The 18,668-nt window shown below is 52.8% G+C and overlaps 1 protein-coding gene and 1 pseudogene across 1 annotated transcript; both read right to left on the bottom strand.

Moving 5' to 3' along the window:
• Window positions 1-62: 62 nt before the first annotated feature.
• LOC141938460 (hydrocephalus-inducing protein-like) lies at window positions 63-10,045 on the bottom strand (annotated as a pseudogene).
• A 1-nt stretch (window position 10,046) lies between these two features.
• Window positions 10,047-14,615, bottom strand: LOC141938459 (hydrocephalus-inducing protein homolog; the record flags this gene model as incomplete). Its single annotated transcript, XM_074857330.1, has 4 exons — window positions 14,365-14,615; window positions 11,518-11,764; window positions 10,780-10,992; window positions 10,047-10,098 (listed from the first exon to the last, which is right to left on the bottom strand). Coding segments are annotated over exons 2-4 (318 nt in total), but the record flags the coding sequence as incomplete, so codon positions are not given.
• Window positions 14,616-18,668: the final 4,053 nt, after the last annotated feature.

Genomic DNA, 18,668 nt, shown 5'->3' with positions numbered 1-18,668 from the left:
CAGAGAGGGCTGATGCTGGCCAGACAAGCTGCCTCCCAGCAAGGGCCCAGGGCAGGCTGGGGTCACCTGGAGTGGTAGTTGGTCTTCTGCTGGGCGTAATTCATCATTTTGGTGGTCATGGTCTGACTAGAGCCCAGTGTGGTGCAGAAGTAGAGGGGCTTCCCCGGCCCACTCATGGTGGCTTTCAGGTGCAGACTGTAATAGAAAGAGCCCAAGCTGCTGCTCCGGAGCACCAGGCACCCGGTGCTCTCGCCCACTTTCACAGGCTGATACTCAAAGACAAGATCATCCTGGGAGGAACCAAAGGAAAAGCCACTGAGTCAGGCAGAGATGGGGAAAGCAGGGCCTGCAACAGGGGAAATCGGTCCCTGGTGTGCTCCAGCAGTGCTGGAAGGCAGCCCAGCACCCTCCCTTGCTCCAGGTCCCTCTCTCTGGGGCAGAGCCTTGCTACATCTGGGGGACAGTTCACTCGGGGGACCGTCCCCAACAGCTCAGAGCCCTCCAGCACTATCCCAGAAGCTTCCCACCCTAAAATGCCCCTCTACTCCCCCAGGGCACAAAACACCTATCGATTGAGGCTGCAAACTCCCTGCCAGTGGGGTGAGGCATGCCCTGCAGCCACTCTAAACTGAAAATACCCACACTAAATACAGAGCCTGTGGCACAAGGACCCGCCCTGTGAGGCCTGATGGAAACATCTCAGAAGGGGTAGCATGGCAGACTCCACCAGCGCAGGGCGATTCCCACTAGGCATCTTCTTACACTCTGCTTCCCCTCCAGATTATTAGTAGGTGGGAGCTGTCACCCTTGGGAAGAAGCCCCAGATGGTTCATGCAGGGCGTCACCCCTCAGGACCACCCACTCCCAGAAAGGCTGCAGGAGAGGAGAGCACACTGCATGAGCTTTGCTCCTACCTCCGACTGCGCAGGAACAGTGAAATGTGGGGGAACACTGATGTCGGGCACTTTGCAACGTACAGCAAACGTCACCGGGACAGGCAGAGGGTTGTCCACCTTGACGGTGGCAGACACTCTCTGCCCAACAGCACCGGTCACTTCAAGAGTGCTGATGGGTCCTGAAGCAGTGGCCTTGAAAGTCACCATGTAGAACAAGTACTCCTTGGTCACCTTGTTGAGGAAGGTCACCTGAATCGGAGAAAAAGGGCAGCGCTGGTCATTCTGCACATAAAAATATACCAGCTGTGCTGAAGCCAGCCTCAAGAGCACCAAGCTCAGCACCCTGCTTCCAAGAACGGCTGTAAGCAGCCACCGAGGAAGAGTGCGAGGCTGGGGAAAGCGTGTGAGGTATTTCTACTTGATACTCTCCCGACTGCCCATTGATTCCAGCTCACCAGTGTCCTGGTCCACCTGTGCTTAGCAGCCCCCGGTGGGACCCTCACAGAGACTGACAGGTGAGTGGGGGGTGTGGAGAGATGCCTGCTGTTCAGTACCCACCCAGGACACCTACAGTCCCACCAGTGGGCACGGGGAGGTATGAGAGCAGGCGTGTAGCTTCTCAGGAAGTCAACAGCTCCTTGGAAGGCCCCACAGCCCCATGTCCACACTTACCATTGCGTTAAAGACTGCTTCCTTGTAGGAGAGGAAGGTGAGCTTGTAGTCCTTCTTGGCAGAGCCTGGCACATCAATGTATTCCAGCCCCTGCAGCACAGAACTGCTTTCCAGGTTTTCTGGTTTGAGCATGTCTACCACCACGAGGAACCTGTGGGTGAGAAGAATGCAGTGAAGGTCAACAGGAAGGACTCCCACAGGACACCCCTCATGGTGGGGTACAACCCAGCCCCTCTCTTCCTCAATGCCCCCGAGGGAGCCAGCTCTCATCCGCCTGGGAGGAAAGCCCTCCGGGACGGGTCTGCGTAGGCAGAACATGGCCAGTGTGATCCCAGACACCTACAGGCAGAAATAGCCAAGGAGAGTGAAAAGCTTGCAGGAAGGAGCTTCCAGGCAGTGGGAAGCTCTTCCTTGCACCGCTGCAGGGATTGCTGATGGGATGAGACTTCCTGGGCTAGAGTCACCACTGTGTGGCCTGTTCGGCCAGTTGGAGACAGGGATGAGCTCAGTGTAGGAAGTCCTACATGGCACCTGCTGGAAATGGTCTCTGAACACTTTGGGGTCTCAGCAGTCCCTTGAAGGAGATAGTACAAGCCTGTCCCATCTGGCAATGGGAAATAGAGGGAGCCCTAGAGACAAGAAATAGGGTAAGTGAGCTCGCCTGCTCTCTGCCTGGACCAGTTACTGGCTCTTCAGCACACCTGGACAGTCCCATGTCTCAGGCTGCCACCTGAGCAGCTTTGGGCAGGTCCAGCTGGCAGAGCTGTGACCGCAGCCCCGTGTCTTGCGCCGGTGGAGATGGCATCGTCGTACCCACTGGGGCTGGCGCAGTGACAGGACACGGGCAGCATGTCTGGGCAGAGCAAGCTCACAGCGGCCCTGCAGCAGAGCTGCTCTGACCATCCTAACACCCCTTTCCCTGGGCACATCAGCTGCCAGCCCTGTGCTCGTGCAGGGACAGCTGTGCTAAGGGGGTGGCAGTCCCTGCTAAGCTCAACTGCCCCAGCATTACTGCCTGTCAGCTGGCACGGCAGGGTCCCACCAGCCAGGGTGAGCCATGGAAAGTTCATATCCAGTCCTCATCTGGGGTGCCAGTGGATCACAGCCACCTACCCTGGGGCATCTCCTCTGCCTCCAGAGCAGCTGAAAACTGCGGGACTCTTCATGCAGGGCTGTATGTTAAAGAGATGCTGAGCATGTCCAACCCCACAGGGCACGGATCTGCTGAGCACCCTGGAGATTGTGCCCACAAGTCTCCAGCCTCCACTCAGGCCTAAATTCTGGTGTGGGAGAAGGTCAGCTGGAGTGGGACAAGGACCCCAGCAGCTCCAGCACCCCAGAGCACTTCTGCACTGACCCCCTTGATTTAAGAGCTTGCCCCTGGTCTGCCCATGCGACCAGAGGGGCCAGTCACCCCCATCTGCCCAGTCCCAGACCTGCAGGAAGGGCTCTTTCCAAAGCTCCTGAAGGAGATGTCAAGAGAGATCTCAGTGTCATTTCCCACCTGGCTGCTCATGGCCGGGGGGGGCACTGAGAAATGGCAAGGCAGCTTCTCCCCTCTAGTTCCCTGTGTGCTGCAAAAGGGCCCCAGCAGGGCAGTGCAGGCAGAAGTGGTCATGCCCAGGGCGTGGGGAGCCTGTGCAGCCCATAGGGCTGAGCACAGGGGTCTCTGAGCCCCCCTGGGCTGCACAGGCAACGACCAGGAGCTGCACAAAACAAACTTCATTTCCTGGACCATCAGACAGCCTGGCTTTTTAGGTTAGCTGCTCCAGTACGTTTAGTGGTCAGTCCAGACCTCCCACCTGAACTTCCCTTACACCTGGCCTCTAGCCACCAAGAAACCCAGTTTCCAACATAGGATCGCAGGATAATTTCTGTTCATAGGGGACCTCTGAAGGTCATCTCGTCCAACCTCCTGCCCAAAGCAATGAGGGTCATGCTCTGAGGGTCAGCGTGGTGGCACAGCTCACATACCTGATGCTTCTTGTTCTCAGAGCTCATGGTTAGGGGTTTGTAAGTGATCGTGTAGGGCTTGTGGAAAAATTCAGGCCCCTTCCAGTGTTGCCCCTCAATGACGCCTTGCACAGTGCAAGTCCTTATTGTTCGGGTTGGACAGGAGGATGGTCTGACTGTGCTTCTCGCGCACGGCACACGTGAAAGTCAGCGTCTGCAACAGAGGAGCACAGAGGCTGCTTGGTCACAGCGAGGAACCCTTTCCACTCTGACTAGCTTTATGCACAGGGAGAGGCTTTTCCTTGTCGTATACCAAATTTCCATTTGAGCATAGATCTTGGCGTAAATCAAATTGTTGGTTCTTAGAGAAGGAAGAGGAATGAGTCTTTTGCATGCTGGGTGAAGGGGGCTGCTGCCTCCCTAGGAGGGGAGAAAGAAAACTGAAAGCCCTGGAAGGATCTCTCTCCTGTGCAAGGACAAGTCCTGCAGCCGCGCAGTCCCTTCGTGGGCAGGCTGACGAGCAGTTCCTGATTCTCTCTTGGGAGCAAGAGCCAACACCTCCCAGCTGCATGCTCCTGCAAGGCCTGTAAGGGCCAGGAGTCCTTCACGTGGCATCCCTGTTCCCCAGGAGCTGGATGCAGATGCCTTGTCCGCTCCTAGTGCTGAATGCCCTCCCCCACCCCGACAGGGAGGAAAAATGTGGGTGCCGGTGCCATATTGTGGCTATAGATGGGTGGCTCTGGGGGACGTGGGGGGGGTCTCAGAAAAGCCCTGCAGGGTGTCCCCACGGCAAAGGTGCTGCAGGGCAGAGCCAGGACAGCTGAGGTACTCGCTGGAGGAACAGCACCTTTAATAGGGGAGGAAGGCAACTACAGGGCTCACAGATTTTGGGAACCCTGCCCAGGGGTTTTCTCAGCTCTCTGGGACACCCAGGCAGGATGACAGGCAGGAGTGACTCTATGCCTGTAAGATTCCTCTAGTTCCTGCCCTGGTAGAGATGTGGTGCAAATGGTGGGGTAAGGGGGCACCTGTCCTGTCTCTGTTCCAGTTACCTCTTTGGACACAGGGGTCTCCATGCAGCATCCTGCCAGCGTAAGCTGGAGCGGCTCACTGCCCTCGATGAAGCACTGCAGGCCCTCGCACTGGATAGCACAGCTCAGCTTAGAGGGGCAGAAGGTCACAACGAAGGGAACGTCCATTCCTGGGAAGATGTAACCCTTTGTGGCGCTGATGCAGAAATCTGGCTTGAAGCTCTTGATGTCCCACTTAAACCTTGCCAAGGAAAGCACAAGGACAGAAAGGAACGATTAACAACCGGGAGGCTGCGAACACAACGTGCCATTTCTAATTCTCTTGTGGGCTTTTCCACAGCATCTCAGGCAGGGTGCTGAGCCACCTGGCACTAAGGCTTCAGGTTGGGCAGGACTCAGCTGCACCCATCCGTAAACAAGCTTTTGGTTGTACCCCTTGCTAAGTTCCAGGGCCTGACTGCACAGCCTTGGCTGCACAACTCCCCACTGGAATGGAAAAGCAGATGACAACTCTCTGGGCAAGCTACAGCTCCATCCAACCCTCACCCAAGCTCTCGGCCACCAGAGAGGACAGGGTTTTGCATTACTTGACTCCTATGTCGCCCGTGTTCTGCATGGTGAGGTGCCAGGATGTGTAGCTCTGCTGCACCACCACTCCGAAGCTGAGGTGTTCCTGGTCCAAGCTCACGTGGGTGCCCTGGCAGGAGCCCCGCACCATGAAGAGGGAACGCACCAGGCCACTGCACTCCAACATCACTTCTTCGGTGAACGGCTGGATGCAGCACTTTGGGGAGAAGATCACTTCCACTTTACAGGTCTCTCCTTTGGGCTTCAGGCTTAGTTCATTGGTGGGCTTCAAGCAGAGAACCTGCCCAAAGAAATGAGTGGAGACTACTTCATCGGGCAACCGAGCTGTGAATCCTCCATAGAGTCTTCCCATTCCTGTTCTGTTCCCATCAACATTGCCCCAGTCCTACTCATTCCCAGGTACACATCCTCAGCTACCAAAGGAATTTTCCTGTGATGTGTGCATCCAGCCACGGTGAGCTGGACTACGTCTTCCAAAGTAATTTCACTTGAGCTCCAGGAGAGCCATAACTCTTGGTCTTTAAAGATTACATTTCCATACCTAATACATCCTAACATATGTGTCTGAAACAGGTGAGGAATGGTACCTTCTTCTCACTTCTGGCTATGAGGGGAGTCCTGACACCTGGCTCAGATGAGGCACTCACACTGCCCAGCAGGGAGGACAGGACAGCACACAACTGTAATTAGCTACTAGCTCCCCCCAGAGCAGCTCACAGCTACCTGCAGGCATCCCTGGAGGCACAGCAAAGCGCTCTCCAGTGAAGGAAGGGGCCTTCCTGCAGCTCTGGCATGGTTGACTTGAGACTGAGCTTAAAAGTGAGAGGAGCAGCACTGTTGTTGGCTATGGTGACAATCTTCTTCACCGTCTGTCCGATGGAGAGGGCTCCCAGCTTCACCACCTTTCCTTGTGGTTCCACATGAAGTGCTAAGGCTTGGACCATAGGCCCAAGCCAGAGTTGACCTATAGATGAATCCTGTATATTTTATAACCATTGTGCTAACAGGTATTATACTAAGTTATAACAAACCACCTATTCTGATATAAAGGGTGGAAGTGTTGAAGCCTGAGCAACAGGCCCTGAACCAAAACTGTTAACTCAGTATGTAATCATTAATGAAATATGCATGGAGGATGGAGCTATCTTGGATGTATCTTTCCCTTCCTTTGTATATGAATAGAATAACAGAGTCATGGAGGCAGATGCCTGTCCTCGAGGCCTGATGTGAGACCTTGTGCATAATCCGATCCGATAAGCAGAGAAATTCCCTTAGTTTCTTCCTTGAGCCCTGGCCAGGCTCTGGGGGGAACCTAATGTGAAATTTAAACCAGATATTTCCACTTAAAACAAAGGTGCCAGCTATTCTGGCTTGCTGATTTTTAGGTATATAAGGCTGGACCCGCTCACAGTGACTTTGGGTCCCTCACCTATGGGTGGACGCACTGCGTAGGATTTCCCACTCGCCGGGACAGGCTCAGCAAATCCTCGCTGCACCCGGGGCTGCCCAGCGCCTGCAGGTCTGGATGGTGGGAACGGGTGCAAGTGGTGATGGATCTTTCTTAATCACTATTCTCTCTCTCAGGTAGTAATGATTTCATGCATTACCCTGTATTTTCCTATTTGTTTAAGTGCACTATTCTGTCTTTTCTTACTGTATGTTTTCTGTATTATTCTGTTATATTATTTAGTTATTTCTAGTAAAATATGCCTGCTCTTTTCACTCTGGTGTCTGAGTTTAATTGATATCCCTAATCAGCAAAACACCACAACGTCAACCTAAGGCAGGAGAAATTAATATAAAGCAAAAGGAAAGAAGGAGAAAAGGTTTTCTGACACCCTTGTGGCAGAAAACTAAAACATGGTAGGCTGGGGAAGAGACGAGGAAAATGAGCGAGAAAGCTGTGCCCGCGGCCTGTGCCACCTGGGGTTTTAAGATTTGGATTTCATCTCACCTTCATTTCCGTGCCCCTTCCTCGGACCTCAATAGTTTGCTGGCAAAGACCGTTGATTTCAAAAGGGATAAGCTCATGGTAAGACGCAATCTCTCTGGGATAGAAAGTGATGGGCACCGCCACTGTCCCTCCTGGGCGTAGGACGTACCCTGGGAAGTCCACATGGAGGTGTGAGGTGCTGGTGAACAAGCAGCTCAGACTGGCAGAAAGCACAGCTGAGAGGAGCAGAGGTGTCACAAGGCTGTGTGTGCAACATCAGGGCTACTTAGGGCTCTCCTGTCTCCTCTCCCTGCGTCCTCAGGATGTCACCCACAGTGCTCATGAGGACATGGAGCAGGCACATGCTAAGCAAGGGCCGAAGGAGTGTGTGGAGAAGGCCTACCTCACATCCTTATCTGGCTGGTTCGTGATGATGAGGCTCTGATGGGAAGGTGCCATTCCAGCATAGTAGATGAAGCAGGTTCCAAAGTTGAGTCTGGTAGTGGAGAAGTGGACAGTGGGCACTACCACAGTGGCCAGGAACACGCAGGTAAACCCTTGTTGATCTGGCGAGGAGAAAGACAGCATAAGCCCACTGAAGAGATGGGAACTACAACTGCAAACACCGAGGAAGAGGATGGGGGGCAGCTGGCTGCACTGACAATAAGGAAAAGCAAGTGCCAAAAGACTCCAGAATGGCAATAGAAGGTAGAAGGCTTGGTCCAAGAGGGAATGGGTTTTTGGAGAGTCGTGGCCCTGCTTTGTGCAGCCACATGCTGAGCTGTGCGGCCACATGCTGGCAGGACCTTTCTGCACAGTGGGACCAGTGCAGCAGAGGCCTGGCAAGGAGAAACAGCTCCATCTCCACACACATCTAGGACCCCCCCAGATTAGGGGCAGAGGGGGCCTGGGGGATATGCCCTGCCACAAAAGTGCTTCCCAAAGTCATCCTGGGTAAGCACTTATTAAAATACTCCATTCAGAAGCTGTCAGGCTCTTTATTTCTGCAACAGGAGCCTCTTTGCCTCGTTCAGGCTCTTCAGTGACAGAGCTCACCCCTAGCTCTGGGCTCCTGCTGCCAAGCTGCTGCGTAGGAGGTGAAGGTCCCGTATTAAACCCTGGTGCCTCACCTGAAGCGTCAGCTCTACGTCTTTTAAAGAGCACATCCTCTGTGGGTGAAAAGCCAGCTGGGTCTCTGCTTTCCCCTTCGCCTGCAAGACTGTCTGAGGGGTGACAGTAAGGACCTGCTTACAGGCTGCGGGGCCACTCAGTTCCCACGAGAAGGTGAAGCTGAACTTGCTGTTATTGTGGATGCTAAAGAGATGCTGGACATTCTTGTTCAGCTGTACCTGCAGGGAAAAGCAGTGAGGACTGGGGGTTAGAGCACATGCAAAGTGTCAGCTGGCCCAGCAAGTGCTCCTCCCTAATGTGCTCCTGCATTTTTCATATTCAGCTAATGACCTGTATGAAAGATCAATCTCCCTCCCTCCAGAGACCCATAAATGAAGAAAAACATTCCCTTGTGTTCAAACATCTCTGTGAAGCTCCTGGTTCAGGCCCAACATTGCAGGCCTTTGTGGGGCAAATGGTTCAGGGAAGCAGTGCTGCTCACCTCCTTGAAATCAATGACGTTGATCTCCTGTGCACTGAGCTCCATGACACAGCCGTCGCTGTCCTCACACCTGACAGACGTGTGCACGCTATAGCCGGTGGCCTTGATATTCAAGGAGAGGGGCTGGGTCTTCCTCTTGACATCGCACTTGAGGCTGAAGACCGCCTCTCCTTCTAGTGTTGGTGTGAAGAAGACTGTAATGGGAAACCTGGCGAGAGAAGACCCTTTTTGCTCCATTTGCCATCTCTTGGCTTTCCTGGCCACACGTTGCCTGCTCTATGGGAGAGCAGCTGTGCAATGGCCCTGGTGAGGCCCCAGGCCTGGGAGAAAGCAGGAGCAGCACTCTGCCTTTCCAGGGCCTTCCACTATGGAGCAAGCCCTGGTCAGCCCTGCTTAGGGTACGATGATCCCATGCAATGAAATGCCAGAGGATACAACAACAAGGCATCAAACCCTGAGCTAACGCTGACCTTACTGCCCTGTCCACGTGCTACAGGGCACCACCGGGTCAAGACCCCGCTTCTGTCCCAGACACAAAGGAGGGCACTCGTGGAGACCCCCAGTCTCTCTGATCTATATGACAAGGGTAAGTAACATCCTCTTTGCCAAGAGGAGTCGTCCAGCTCCCGTGACAGCAGCACAACGTGGGTGCCACCAAACTGCCTCTTTGTAATTTTTGTGGGTAATTTCTGGGTATGTGATCAAAACCAAACAAACTACAGAGATTTAAGGAATTACCACTTCTCAGGTGAGCCACAGTAACTGATGCAGGATGCTTTCTTGCACTCTGTGGCAAGCCAAAATTCAGCATCTTTTAAGACACAGCAAAGCTGCCTAGAGCTAATGTGTTCTCCTTACACCCTGGCAGGCTGGGAGTGGGCACAGGGACATCCATGATGGATCAGCAAATGAGTTGGTGACTGCTTATACCGCTTGAACTCACGATCACGTCTGAGCACAAATCATGGCTGCAGTTTACAAGAAAAGAGCATCTGCTTTCTGACAGGTGATCCTGCAAAACACAGCTAGTCGCCTAAGCCTGTTGCTGTCCCCCATGACGGGCTCAAATGCTGCCTGCAGTGCTGCTTCTGTGCTTTGTTGCTTTTGGCCCTGCACCGACCACGCATGGTGGGCTTTCTTGCTAAAGGAACACAGGGAAGAGAGGAGACCTTGCCCACTTAGAGCTGCTGGCTCAGGGGTCACAGGGGTAATACCCCCAAACATGCTTTTGTCACCAAAACTAGAAGATCCAAAGCCTGAATTTCTGCACCCACCTCTGCTTGCTTCCCTGGCTGGATGCGACCTCTCTCTGTGTGGCAGAAGGCGGCCACCTGTTCTGGTGGGGCTTCAGGGTCTTGGCAAGTCCACTGGAAGGAATACGTGGAACTGGATGGGTTCATAACCATGAAGGTCCTGGGAACACAAAGCAAAAAGGACTACTAAGGTGGTGCTGGGACATTAGTGACTCTGTCCTGCAGCAGACATCAGGCACTGCCCGTCCTCGACACTACCCGGAAGGAGTTATTTGGTACAGTGGAACAAGATTGGGAGCACAAACATTTCATCTGCTTTATAAGGGCCCTGTCTGTTTCCCGGGTGGCTACAGATTAACGTCTATTGACAAAGAAATTCGCAAGGATATAGCCAAAGTCTTGCATGCTAAAACGATAAGATCAAGCGAAAATGGTAAAATCAAGTCCAGTCAGACTCCTTTGGAAGATGGTACTCTTGGTTGTGGTTGCAGCCTTCATTGACCATGTCTGACTGGTATCTCAAAAGAGCAAGAATGTCCCAAGGATGCTCTTCAAAGGGACGAAGGTTGTACTGGCCCTATTGCACAAGCTGGGGTTACGTGGTCGTCCCAGACTGACCCATACCTTATTGAAGAAAGGGACAAAGAGAACAAAAAATGGGCCAGTTGGACTTCAGTGACCACCTTGTGCCAGGTCCAAAACAGACTCGTGGCCAAGGGTCAGCAGATCAGAGACAAGGCACAAATGTGCCCTGAGGCTTGGAAGAGCAGCTGGAGAGGTCTCTGGTTAAGAAGGGTGACCAGGAGACGGTCATCAGGAGAAGCCATGTCCACACACTTACCTGCTGTGCCTGCCACGCACTCCAATTGCCTCAAACTCAATCACTCTTGTGTTGAGATCTAACGTTGCCCCCTTTGGTCCCTGCAACTCTGGTACACGCCTTTTTGCAGTGATGTAGTCAGAGTCTTCCAGCTCAAAGTGGCAAAGTGACATCAGGCTTCTCCCCTTCACAGCCACCTCTGGGCCCTTCTGATTTGGCCTCAGGTTAGGAATACTAGAAAGAAAGGGACCAGTATTAGCCAGACTAACATTTCCAGCCAGCCAGCTGCTTGTTTATCTCCTTGTGCAGCACAGTGTTGCATCCTCTCTCCATGCAAGCACCGATCAGCAAATCAAACAGAACTGCACTCCCCACCAGAGGCAGTGGAGGTGAAATGGCAGAAACACAGAGACTGACTGCAGCACACAGGTTTCTAGGTAGATAAGGTGGCCATGCTTGTCTGATAAGAAAGCATAGCTAGGGACTAGCTGGCCCCTTGACAGCCTTTCTGGATCTCTCGTTCCAGATTTTGGAACCCTCCGGAAGCTTAGTATTTCATAGTGTCTTGTCCCAGTGTCTCCATACCTGCTTCTACCAAGGCTGGATGATAATTTGCCTTTGCTCCTGTATGTTGGTTGTTTCTGCTGCCTCACTGGGGCTGGCTGTCCCCAGGTCTGCACTCCCACCCACCCCAATCACAGGCAATACCACAACTACCCAGCAGTAGCACGAGTTGAAAAGTGCCTGGATGCTTCCTACCTGCAGAGCATACGGCTCTCAAAGTCCCCCACGTACACCGGAGAGAACTTCATCTACAAGAGCTGCTCCTGTCCTGCAGGGATGGTGCTGCTGCGGGGCTTGACAGAGAACAGTGAGGAGGCACTGACGGTGTTCAGAGACGAGCTCAGGGAGGAAGAGACCTGCTCCAGAGCGCGGCCCAGCTGGCTCGAACAGCGGCTAGACTGGAGCTTCACAGAGGCACCAGAAGTGGAGGCGAGGAAACCCCCTGCAGTAAAGGAAGAGGTTATAGCATGACATCTTCTTTCAAGGAGAAAATCCTTTGTTCCCAGCAACTCTGCCTCCTGCTGCAGGTGGACAGAAGGGAGCTGGGATGCACTCGGAGCACCTCTGGCCAAGGGTTTTCAGCAGGACTCCCAGTGAAGCAAAGGGAAAGTGCACGGTTTGCTTTTTGCTTCTGTGTAACTGCTCACTAAATCATAATCCCAGAAAGTCCTGGGGACAGGTGGGAAAGTGAGGACAGGTGGAGAACAGGGTGCAGGGCAGCAAATACCATGACAAGGCCCAGCAGAGACCCAGAGAGCTGCCTGAATCAAAACACACCACTGAACATCACTCCATAAAGATACTGAGATGACGGACAGGAGACTATGTGTATGTTAGCAAATTCAACAGGCCCAGGACTGAAGCCAACTGCTTCACTCCAGTCTGTTAAACTCTCTCCATCTCCAGGACTGGGGACCTAAATGCAAACTTCTGCAGAATGGTTTCTGGCCAGCTTTCATTCCCAAATCATGTCCAGGAACTAACAGTAGAGATGTGTGTGTGTTACAGCACCTGGATAAATTTCTGGGCATCATTTCATGTCCCAGTACAGCCAGCCTCAGAATCACAGAATCATCTAGATTGGAAAAGACCTTGAAGATCATCCAGTCCAACCGTTAACCTAGCACTGACAGTTCCCAACTACATCATATTCCTAAGCGCTATGTCGACTCTACTCTTAAACACCTCCAGGGATGGGGACTCCACCACCTCCCTGGCAGCCCATTCCAACGCCCAACAACCCCTTCTGGAAAGAAATACTTCCTAATATCTAGTCTAAACCTTCCCTGGTGCAACTTGAGGCCATTCCCTCTTGTCCTATTGCCTATGACTTGGTTAAAGAGACTCATCCCCAGTTCTCTGCAACCTTCTTTCAGGGAGTTGTAGAGGGTGATGAGGTCTCCCCTCAGCCTCCTCTTCTCCAGACTAAACAACCCCAGTTCCCTCAGCCGCTCCTCGTACGACATGTGCTCCAGACCCTTCACCAGCTTCGTTGCCCTTCTCTGGACACACTCTGCTGACGTGGAAGTCCCGGACACAACTTATACGACCAATTTGATCAAGTTGATGCCACTTTATTACAGGATACACATCAATTTATACACTATCAGAAGCTTCACGCAGCACTATCTTCTTGTTAATAGGCTAAAGCTACTTGTTCACTCGCCCTTCTGCCCTCTATGATTGGTCCCGGTGTGGTGTCCATGCGCTGCTCTCCCCCCAGGTAGACCCCCTGTTTTCGACATTCCAACATCTTTATCTCTTGGCCAGGAATGTAGTTTCTCAGGCCATCTCGGCCTTGTTTATGTCCTTGAACACAGCTGCAGCTTGCTGTTACAGTGAGGCCCCTTGGTCTGGATCGCTCACAACATGTCCGTTGTTCTCCAGCAATGCCACAATGCTCGAGTAATTCAATGTCCTTTTTGTAGTGAGGGGCCCAAAACTGAACACAGTAATCGAGGTGCGGCCTCACAAGTGCCGAGCACAGGGGGAAGATCACTTCCCTGTCCCTGCTGGCCACGCTACTGCCGATACAAGCCTCAGTGCTTAGCATTAAGGATATGTTCATTAAGGACAGCATTAAGTCCTGCTCCCCTGTCGCCTGCAGAATTGAGTTTTGTTTGTTACATGTGGTGGAGAGAAGGCTTTGGGGAACAGCGCTGCTCTGACCTTCACACCCTTTCCTCCCTTCCTCTTTGTCGGGCTTTCATAACCAATGACCAGAGAGCTGATGGCACAGGCCAGCAGACTGGTTTCAGCACAAGTGTGCCCTGTGCCGGGGAAGAGCCAATGCCAGGACGCACAGAGGAGGGAGATAAGCATGTTCAGGGCATCAAGGACTTGGGCTGAGTTGTCCCATCTTGACCATCAGGCAAGCTGCCTGTGCTAGGAAACACATGGGTTGCCAGCTCTCCTCACTCCTGTTTCTGATGAGACCTCTTGGACACACAGCCCTGTTTCCCTGTAGAACCACGCTGCTCCCAAGCAGACTGTGCGCTCAGACACAACCGCGTTACTGCGGGTTGGTGAGTCACGGCCCCGCCATTGAGCTCCAATGGCTGCTGCGAGCAGGGGCTCTGCCTGCAGCAAACACTCCCCTGCCCGAGTTAAGAGGGTTAGTTTTCGACAGTGACGTCGCATTTTCCCTGGATCAGGGAATTGCACACGGACAGTGACTGCAGGTCAGCTAACTCGTCATTACACCATCAATTTTCCCCAGTCTCAGAGACTTCCCAAAGAGGTGCCCGAATCTCCCCCTTCCCAGACCTGACCCACCACGTGGCTCTCCCCCGAGCCAGGCTCAGCTCCCGTGCAGAGCACAAGTGTCAGAGCACTCACAGGAGGCTCTGAAAGGTAGAGAAGGGGCAGGGAAAAAGTCTCCAGCTGCAGCTGGGAAGATGCTGATGAAAGTGGACAACCAGACAGGGACAAAAAAGAAATTCATGTTTTGGGGGGAAGCGGCATGGTCATCTCCCCAAGCCCTCAGCTGCCAGCCAAAATGCCCTGGGCACCCTGAGCTGTCACACAGAGCCAGTCCCTTACCATCCAGACTGGGTGGGAGCGGCTCCCCAGCATGGCTCACTGCACTTTCATCCTCCACGGCCGCCATCCAGGTGTATTCCAGGGCCACATTCCCTGTATTGGACAGCTGGAAACTGGAAAGCAAGGAGGAGTTTAAAAAAGAAAAAAAAGAAAAAGCCTAATAAATACAAAGTGCGTAGAGAAGTAACACTGCGTGGTGGGCTCCTGACACCCCTTTCTTTATGCTGAGTAGCATCTTCTTTCCCAGACAACTCTGCCACATCTAGATTGCTGCCCTGGGCTGCCCCAGAAGTATTTCCGAGTTTGGAAGTTACAGAGGAAAGGGCAGACATGGTGCCCAGGAGACTTATTCTGGTCTTACGTCTCCGTTTCACATTATTTTGACTGCAAACCCGTCCTTGAGCAGATAAGGACAAGCACCATGCAATGAAAGCAAAACCACGGCTGTTCTCAGCAGAAAGGCACAGCAGAATTGAACCTCTGCTGGCACGCCTTGGTGCGATGGCAGCCACCATCTCCTGCTTGGCTTTCTGTGCATATATATGGGCCCCAGCACCCAGCCAGGACTTGGAAAGGATGAAACAATAAAGGATTTGTTTAAAAGGATGAACAGCAGGTGAGACTGAATGTAAAGCCCTAGAAGGGACTCAGGTCCACATGTGGGAGATCTCCAGGCCCTGGGATGTGCCAGATTATGTGTGGAAGCTGAAACCTCAGACTCAGCAGGCAGGAGCACCCCCCTCCAAGGCTGATCAGCCTGTTAGATATCAGAAGAGGTTTATTAAGTGGCCGAGCAATAAACATGTCAGTGTAACTTTAGCGGGCACAGGACCATGAGTAGAAGGAAAAGCAGTGGCCACCGGAGAGCACAGCGCAGCTCTGGGGAAGCAGACATGGGTCAGCCCTGGGCAAAGGCAGTCCCCACTTGTAGGTCCCTGTCTGGCACTCATGTGAACATCCTCGTCTGGAAGAGCAAGGTCTCCTTGAACTCAATCATGTCCGTCTTCAGCTTGAACTTGGCATAGTCAACGACAGCACTGAGGCGAAGTTCCACCTCACGGATGCTCTTCTCCAGGACAGTGTGAGCTGGTTCTGGGTCAGTCTCGATCACCTCCAAACAGGAGAGGGAAGAATCACTGACCAGAGCCCAGAAAGCCAGGCTGAGCAGGGAATCTTTTGGCCTCTAAAATCAGCCACATATAAGGGCTAGAAAGGACCATTCCCATTTATTTCCCTCGAAAGATAACCAAATTTGACCCTTCCGCTATAGTATTTGTTTCTACCTACTGATCACAGCAGTCACCACGACTGTGAATACACCCATGGGGACTATGACCGGGTATCAGCCTCTGTGTTTCAACCCTGTAGTGTCTGACCTTTTTCCTGGCCTCCTACAAGTCCAGCAGGCTTCCAAATCAGGATTAAGTTCCCCTGCTGGAGCTCTGTGGATGGAGAACCCCAAGACTGAACAAACCTAGAAAGCACCTTTTCCTTCTTGTCTCAGGAGAAAGTGCTTTCCAGATGTCATGTGCGGGGCAACAGCCACACTGGTGGTGGCTGGGGATGGGCATTTTGGGATGGGAGTGAACTCACTAGGAAAGTCTCCGACTGCTGATGCTCTGATGGGGAAGAAGTTCGGTTTACAGGTCTTAAAATGGTTCAGAAACTGGGGAAGAACCATCACCCAAGATAAATGTGTCTGGCAACAACAATAGTAAAAGCAAGAGTTTCTGGAGATGACACTTCTCCAGACTCCTGCGTGACTGCCATACAGTACCTGGGCTGCTCCATAATGAGACATCCTACACCATACAGAGACCACAACCAGAACCTCTGGTACCAGTGTAGGCAGAGCTCAGAGCTCGCCCACAGCGTGCTGGTGGGCTAGCCAGCACACACAGAAGAGCACTAGTGTTGCTCTCCACTTCAGAACAAGAGACAGAGCACAGTGGATTTAACTCCTTGTTGGTGAAAAGGTACTGAATCAGGTGAAGAGATTTTAACACCATAAAATGTATTATCATAAAATGTGGCATTCAACACAGGCTGCAACACTTCTGCTTTTGGCAGAGACCAATAGTTTGCAAGTGGCAAAATGTCTCTTGTCAAAAAGACTTCCCCATCTTGTGGGGGTGTATCAGGCCACCGTGCATCCACCTCTCCTGAAATGCACTGCTGGTTAACCGCACAGGTGGATTAAATGTCAGGAGGAGGCAGGAGCTGCTTAGCCAGCAGAGATGGCAGCCTGCTGCCGTTGGCTGTTCTTCTTGTGGATGCTCAGTTAGCTTTTGCTATTGTGCTTCTTACCTTCTTCTTGACAGGCCATGTGGCTGCTGGGCCCCTCATGGCATCCACCCACTTGACGGTGTGCAGGCAGTCGTCCCAGTCGGGAACCTGCTCTGGCAGCAGCTGCAAAGCGATCCGAGCCACCTTACACCTCACAGGGTGCTTTTTGAAGGCGACTGCAATGTCCGGTCTCAGGGTCACTGTGATGTTCTTAGCACAGCCAGCATGGAGGTGTCCCACCTAGGCAGAACCAGAGACCGAAGACCAAACTGGAATCCTTGGCAAGGGCAGGACTGACAGCAAAGGGACTGACGTGCTGAGCAGCTGTGCCAGGAATCTGCGTCTTACTGTGTATCTATCTGAAGTTTGATAAAGTACAAACAAAAGATGCCACCTCCCGTAACATGGAGCCTTTTCTGTGGGGCAGACAGCCCTGCCCCAGCAAAGCCAGGGATCGCAGCTCCTACATGGCTCTGAGCCGGGCTCTCACCGGTCTGTGGGGACTCCCTGCGAGGTCCCGGGAACCCGCCGGGCACTGCTTGAGCAGCGGGGAAAGGCAGAGCTGTCCAAGCTCACCTGGGGGGAGAAGTGAAACAGGGCGCCTGCCAGCCACTCAAACCACATCGCCTCCGTCCTGCTGCGATTGGTGATTGTGAAGCTCACGGTGTAGGGTGTCCCGATGTGACAGTCCCCGAACTGGATGTGATCCACCTCTGGCAGCTGTTAACAATGAGAGCAAGGGATCTCAGTGTGTGGTGAGGTCCATCTGCCCCCCCCCATCTACAGACACGTTATGTCCAACTCTTCCTTGCTCCAAACCTTCCTCCCCCTGGGAGATGCAGCTGCTCCCCATCCTACCACTTTCAGGGAAACGCCCTGACACATCCCTAAACATGTGGTTGCAGCTGTGCAGAGACATGCAGTACAGCCTGCACTGCCTCTGTGCACACGGCTGGCACGCTCACAGACCGCCAGCTCCGCTGGGTGACAGCACAGGCCTGCTCATATAGAGGACACAGATTATCATACACGGTCTTCATCTCCACAGTATCCCACGGGCGAGCAGACCTCCTTTTAGAGATACTCAGCTGAATGCTGGTATCTCTGACCCCACCCTACTAGCCTGTAAGCTTCTCCCTTGACAGAGGATCTTCCCTTTGTTCTCAAGTGTGGCTGCTCTCCAGGCTACAAAAGGCAACAGGATCTGTCTCCTAAGGTTGGACCACACCTGCACCAGCACAAGGTGAGCAGAAATGGGGATTTTCCTATTCCTTGCTCCATCTTGTCAGTCTCTCCTCTCTTACCCTCAATTATGTCTTCCTCCATATTGCCCTCAGTGTTCTCCTCGCTGTTTGCCATTAGTTCATGGATGTTATCTAGCATGAAGTCATCCTCGTAGCCTTCACCCACCAGCTGAATGTTGGTTTCTTCGTAGGGGTTGTCCACCACTGATAGGTGGATCCTCCCTTCCACACATTGGGCCAGGGTGGGTTTGAAAAGCACATCAAACTCTGCTGATTCCCCGTGATGCAGGACCAAGGAAGCGGTGTGAGGCCTCCTCTCTGCACAACAATGGAAATCAGAGAAAAGTGATACAGCTGTAGAGAGAAAAATATTTCCATGGGGTATAGGAGGAATAAGAGGTTGAAACCCAGCTGTCTCTAAGCACAGGTTCTCCCACCGATGGTTCCAGACCCTCCTCCTATGGTCACAAGACTATGACACCACTGTGCATATCACTGCTAAAGTGTCTTAACCTCAGGGTAACACCCAGCTCTCACTCAAACTGCACCCAGCCAGCTCCTGCTATACATAAAGCTGAGTCAAAGGGTGGTTTTGATTTCTGTTGGCTGGCTGTGGGCTCAAGGGCTGCCTCCATTCAGGCTGGTAACTTCCCAAATGCAGCGAAGACCTCACTGAAGTGGTGATAGTCCCCCACAACTCAACCCCACCATGTCCAGAAGAACAGAAAAACTTCCTACAACTTGTTAGGAGGAAACCCTACAAAGCATCCACAT

Source organism: Strix uralensis, unplaced genomic scaffold (genome assembly GCF_047716275.1).
Source record: "Strix uralensis isolate ZFMK-TIS-50842 unplaced genomic scaffold, bStrUra1 scaffold_41, whole genome shotgun sequence".
Lineage (NCBI taxonomy): Eukaryota > Metazoa > Chordata > Aves > Strigiformes > Strigidae > Strix > Strix uralensis.
This window is presented reverse-complemented; position numbering and strand designations above follow the sequence as displayed.